Source organism: Chiloscyllium plagiosum, unplaced genomic scaffold (genome assembly GCF_037043375.1).
Source record: "Chiloscyllium plagiosum isolate Xiang-an unplaced genomic scaffold, Cpla_swu_hap1 HiC_scaffold_7, whole genome shotgun sequence".
Classification (NCBI taxonomy): Eukaryota; Metazoa; Chordata; class Chondrichthyes; order Orectolobiformes; family Hemiscylliidae; genus Chiloscyllium; species Chiloscyllium plagiosum.
In genome coordinates this window covers 121,246,835-121,252,834 of record NW_028270145.1, presented here as the reverse complement: position 1 = coordinate 121,252,834, position 6,000 = coordinate 121,246,835, and the positions used below count along the sequence as shown (strand labels likewise).

Here is a 6,000-nt window from a genome sequence, read left to right as displayed (position 1 = left end):
TATTGCACCATTCCTTTTAGTCTATTTACCCAATTATTCTTGGCCAGTTTTCCCTCAATGATGTAACTGGCTTTCTTTAAGATTCTGTTTTCAGATTGGTATATATCACTCTCAAATGTACTGCATGGATTCATTATTATTGTCACAATTTCCCAGTGGATCTTTTATGGATACTAATTACAGTTAATTTACATTACTAATTAACCATGCTTCATCACAGTACTAGGTGGAAAGTAGTTGTGTGGAGTGGGAGAATGAAGTGAGGTGGAGGGAAAGAGAAAGGGGTGTTGAGGAGGAGGGTTAGGGAAGGGAGGACTGGTGATGGGGGAGGGTAATAAGATGAGAAGCAGGAGGTTTGAGGAGAGAGGAAGCTGAAGAAGGGAGAGGAATAGAGTAGAGGGGAGGTTTATCCCGGAACAGTGTTTGGCCCCTGTTTCTTTCATTCCAAATAGTGGCATTTCAGAGAGTCTGTGTTGGCTGCAAAACTTTGCAATGTTGGGGGTTTCATTTAATATAGAGATGTACGGCATGGAAGCAGATCCTTCGGTCCAACCCGTCCATGCTGACCAGATATCCCAACCCAATCTAGTCCCACCTGCCAGCATCTGGCCCATATCCCTCCGAACCCTTCCTATTCATATACCCATCCAGATGCCTCTTCAATGTTGCAATTGTACCAGCCTCCACCACATCCTCTAGCAGCTCATTCCATCTGTTTGGAAATCGTGTGTAATGGGGTACAGTAGTTACTGATGGATTGTCAGGCTGTTAAGCTGACTGCCACTCTGAAATGACAATGTATAGGGTTGCTTGAAGGTTGCTGCTTGCAGCCTCTGTTGGTGGTGGTTGGATTTGGGGAGACAGGCTCCCTGCCCCTGTTACTGACTTATCAAGATATCTCTGTGTTCAACAGAGTAAGAATTCCTGTGGGCCATTGAACTTGAGGTAATAATTGAAATAGCTTTAGCCTAATCCCGTTTCTGAGCATTTGCCTGTTATTTATTGTTTAAAGTCCCTCCGTTATCAGATACAACTGCAATGGGTTTAGCTGTGAATGAGTTAAACTGATTGCTGGGCAGGAACTGGGGGAGGGGAAATGAGCCGGGTCCATATATGGGCTGGTAGGAGGAGAGAGGATCCTGAAGCTTTGACCCAGCCTGGCTCAGGCACTGAGGGTGTTTCTCCAGACTGAGTGTGCCGGCAAGTGATGACGAGAGAGAGAAAGGCAGAGGGGTATAGAAGGATACAGACAAATAATCAGGGAAAGGAGACAGAGGAATAGAGAGAGGGGGAGAGAGGATCGGACGGACGGAGTGAGTGAGTGCTTCTCTGCAGGATCAGTGTCGGCACATCCCTCTCTCTCTCTCTGGGCTCTCTCTCTTCTGGGTGTCCGTTTACCGACAGATCCAATATGTTCTCCGTCCACATTTCCAATATCTTCTGCCCCTGAACTGAGATAAGACGTTGCATTGCTGGGATTGAAACAGTGTATGGACATTATGGACAAGTTCCTGAGAGAGGTGAGTGAGCTTATAGCCTGACCCTGATGGTTAATGGTTCCCCTCTCTCCGTTACATCCCAGCAGTAACAGATCATTAAGTAAACTTCACAATTTCTAGCAACCGGACAGTTTCATCATTGAGACCACTCATTGCTCTGGGTTGTCCGGAACTGTCCCGGGATAAGTCCAGCATGGGTCTAGAATTGTCCCAGGACTCGGCTGGGAGTGCCCATCGGGACTGGTCTGGAATTGTCCAGTCTGGGAATGGCTTAGAATTGGTCTGCGATTGGCTGGGGCTTGGCTAGGGATTGGCCGGGGATTGGTATGGAGCATGATTGGACTGGGATTGACATGTAATAATTGGGCTGTGGCAAGTTAGAGGTTATGAGAGTATTTGGAACCCGAGATCCCTGTGATTCTGCCCCTTCAAGATTCGTAAAATCAGACAATATGGAAGAGGTCCTTTAACCCATCAAACTTGTACCACTGAAAATACACTATGGACACCAGTCCCACTTTCCCACACTAGGCCCATAACCTTCAAGGTTATGACTTTTTAAAGTGTTTTTTTTAAGGTTGTGAGGTTTCCTTCCTTAACTACCCTCCAAGGCAGTGCATGCCAGGCTCCATCCACTGACTGGGTGAAAAAAACGTTCCTCAAATTCCTTCCAAACCTTCTGCCTTTCACTTTAAAAAAAGTGCTCCCTATGAAGGGGAAGAGCTGCTTTCTCTTCACCCTGTGCTTGCCCTTCACATTCGCATACACCTCTGTCAGGTCCCCCTCAACTTTCTCTCCTAGAAAGAAAACAGGCTGAGCTTATCCAGCCCTTTCCATCGCTGAAATGCACCATCCCAGGCAACATCCTGGTGAATCTCCTCTGCATCCCCTCCATTACCATCACATCCTTCCTATGGTGTGGGGACCAGAACAATATACAGTACTCCAGCTGTAGCCAAACCAAGGTCCTGTATAGCTCTAATATATCCTTCCTGCTATTATAATTAATGCCTTGACTGATACAGGCAAATGTTGCATATGCCTTCTTAGCTATCCTGTTAACTTGTCCTGCCATCTTCAAGCACCTGTGGACAAGCTCCCAAGATGCCTCTGTTCCTCTGAGCTTCTTCATGTCCTACCATTCATTGAATAATTTTCCTTTGTTTTCTTAGCTTCTTCCAAAGTGCATCAATCATACTTTCCAGGATTAAATTCCATCTGCCACTGATCTGCCCATCTGACCAATATGTCAATATCATCCTGTAACCTAAGACCTTGCCCCTCGCTGCCAATCTTTGTGCCATCTGCAAATCTACTTACCGTTGCCCACCCTACCCACCCCCAACCTTCTCATCTACATTATTTATAAATATCACAACAATAAGAGACCCAGCACCAATCCATGTGGTATGTCACTGCAGACTGGGCTCCAGTCACACAAAAAGCCTTTTACCACAACCCTGGGTCTCCTACTACAAAACAAATTTTGGATCCAACTTGCCAGGTTTCCCTGGATCCCATGAGCTTGTACTTTCTTTATCAGTTTCCCATGTGGGACTATGTTGAGAATCCATATAAACTACATCAACTGCCCTTTCCTGGTCAACACATCTGGTCACCTCCTCAAAAAAATTTGATAAAATTCATTCAGCATGTCCTCTCTTTGACATAGCCATGCTGGCTATCCCTGATCAAACCTTACCTGTCCAAATAGAGATTAATTTTCTCCTTTACTATTTTCTCCACTACCTTCCCTACTACTGTTGTTAAACTCACTGATCTATAATTCCCAGATCTACTTCTCCCATCCTTCTTGTAAAGTGGAAACACATTAGCCATTCTCCAATTCTCTGGCACTTCCCCTGACGCCATAGATGATTAAAAAATTTAGGTCAGGGCCTCTGCATTTCTCTCCCTCATCTCACGCAGCAGCCTGGTATACAACTCATCTAGACCTGGCGATTTGTTCACTTTTAAATGCACCAAAACTCCAATACTTCCTCACTTCTATTACCAATCAAGAACTTCATAGCTCATTTTCTTGAATTCTGTACTTGCAACTTCCTTCTCATGGGTAAAGACAGATTTAAATTACTCATTTACCCACTTTACCAATGTCCTCTGGCTCCGAACATAGATTGCCCCCTTGGTCCCTAATCGATCCTACTCTTTAAAACTTACAGATCCTGTAAATCAGAAACAAAAATAGAAATTGCTGGCAAAGCGCAGCATGTCTGGCAGCATCTTGGAGAGAAATCAGTTAACATTTTCGGTCAAGTTCTCAGGAAGAGTTACTCAATCTGAAACTTAAACCCTGATTTCTCTCTACAGATGCTGCCAGACCTGCCAAGCTTTTCCAGCAATTTCTATTTTTGGATCCTACTCTTTTCTTCCCCTTGACTTTATTTGTAGAGTATCTTGGGATTCTTCCTAATCTTACCACCAGTGTTATCTCATATCCCTCTTTGATTTCCTAACTGCTTTCTTGAGTTCGACTCTGCACTTTCTATATTCCTCTCAGGTGACCATTGATTTGCTTTGTTTGTGCCTGTTAAAACGCTGTCTTTTCCTTTTTATCCATATAGATATAGATTTGCTCGCTGAGCTGGAAGGTTCGTTTTCAGGCGTTTTGTCACCATACTAGGTACCATCTTCAATGAGCCTCCGAATGGAACACTGGTGGTGTGGCCTGTACATATTTATATGTTTGGATTTCTTTGGGTTGGTGATGTCATTTCCTATGACACAAATAGAGACACGCACGATAATTCCTAGAAGCATGGCATTCCAACCAGAACGCTATCAACAAACACATTGACTTGGATCCCATTCACCACTCCCTAAGAAAAAGAACAGGAAATTACATCACCATAGGAAATGACATCACCAACTCAAGGAAACCCAAATATATAAATAGAAAGTGGGCTACACCACCAGGGCTTCATCTGGAGGCTCATTGATGATGTTACCTAGTATGATGATGAAACATTTGAAAACTAACATTCTAGCTCAGTGAGCAAACCCACATCCAGAACCTCAACCTGAGCTACAAATCTTCTCAAAACTCACTAAGTCCTTAATATTCCTCAACATCCAGGGTTCTGTCAGCTTATTGCTGCTACATTTCACCATAAAGGAACATGTTCTGCCCATACTCTGTCCAGTACCTTTTCAAATGCTTTCCTCTATTCTGCTGAAGATTTACCCTCCACTAGCTATTCCCAGTTTATTTTGGCTAATTTCCTGTTTTATTTTAAAGAATAATCTTCTCTGCGATAATTCAAAAACTCTTTCTTTGTAGACCACATTTATCCTTTTCCTTTACAAAATTAAAACAAACAGTGTTGGGTTGCTATCACCAAAATGCTCCCCCACTGTCACCTCAAATACCTGTCCTTCTTTGTTGCTCAGAATTAGGTCCAGTGCTGTTTGAAGAAATATGGCTCCTTTGAACTCTTTATACTGTTACAATTATTATATTATGGCAGCTGGAATCTCCTATTAACCTGATTGTTATAATTTTTACATCTATCAGTGAATTGGCTACATATCTGCTCCATAATTACCCACTGACTGTTTCAGGGCCTATTATACATTCCTAACAGTGTGACTGTCCCTTTTTAATTCCAAAATTCTTCCCTTAAAACCTCATTTGATGACCCTTCCAAAATACCGTCCCCCCTTACTGCACTAACTGACTCTCTAACTAACAATGCAAGACCACCTCCACTTGTTCATCCTTGCCTGTCCTGCTTGATCCTATAGCCTGATATATTAAGTTGACAGTCTTTTCCCTCCCTCAACCACACCTCAGTATTGGCAACAACATTGCAATTCCATTTGTCAATCCATACAACTCACCTGTTTTACCTCTAATACTCCTGGCATTAAAATAGAGGCCGTTTAACTTTATCTTACTCAGTTGAGGCAAACATGGCTGAACCAGGTCTGCCTTGGTTCCATTTCAAAGCTATGTTATCATAGAACACAGGAACACACAAACACCATTTTGTGCCAAACATGGTGCCAAATTAAACTAATCCCTTCTGCCTGTTCTTGGTCTATATCTCTGCATTCCTTGCATATTCATATGCTTATCTAAAATAATAAATGCCCCTATTGTATCGGCCTCCATCTGGCAATGTGTTCCACCCTCCTACTACTCTGTGTAAAATAACTTGCACCTCACATCTCCTTTGAAATATCTCCCTCTCACCTTAAATGTATGTAACCTGGTAATAGACATTTTAACTCTGGGGAAAAAGATTCTGACCATCAACTCTATCTATACATTTCATAATTTTATAGATTTCTATCAAGACCCCCTCAGCCTCTGTTGCTCCAGAGAAAACGACCCGAGTTTTTCTAGCCTGTCCTTATAGCTCATATCCTCTAATCCAGGCAGCATCCTGGTAAATCTCTTATGCACCTGTGATGATCAGAATTGAATGCAATACTCTTAAGTGTGGCCTAACCAAAGTCTTATAAAGCTGCAAAATGT

At 42.9% G+C, this 6,000-nt stretch overlaps 1 protein-coding gene across 2 annotated transcripts in view; it reads left to right on the top strand.

Annotated features, from left to right (window-relative positions):
* The first annotated feature begins 1,251 nt into the window (after positions 1-1,251).
* myo10l3 (myosin X, like 3) overlaps positions 1,252-6,000 on the top strand; it is a 234,138-nt gene continuing 229,389 nt past the window's right edge. Inside the window, exon 1 of one of the 2 annotated variants that reach the window (XM_043694412.2) lies at positions 1,252-1,520. In XM_043694412.2, coding sequence (XP_043550347.1) covers positions 1,491-1,520 — 30 coding nt within the window. In that variant the 5' untranslated portion in view covers positions 1,252-1,490. The remainder of the gene's footprint in view (positions 1,521-6,000) is intronic. The other variant, XM_087989442.1, reaches the window with a different exon arrangement.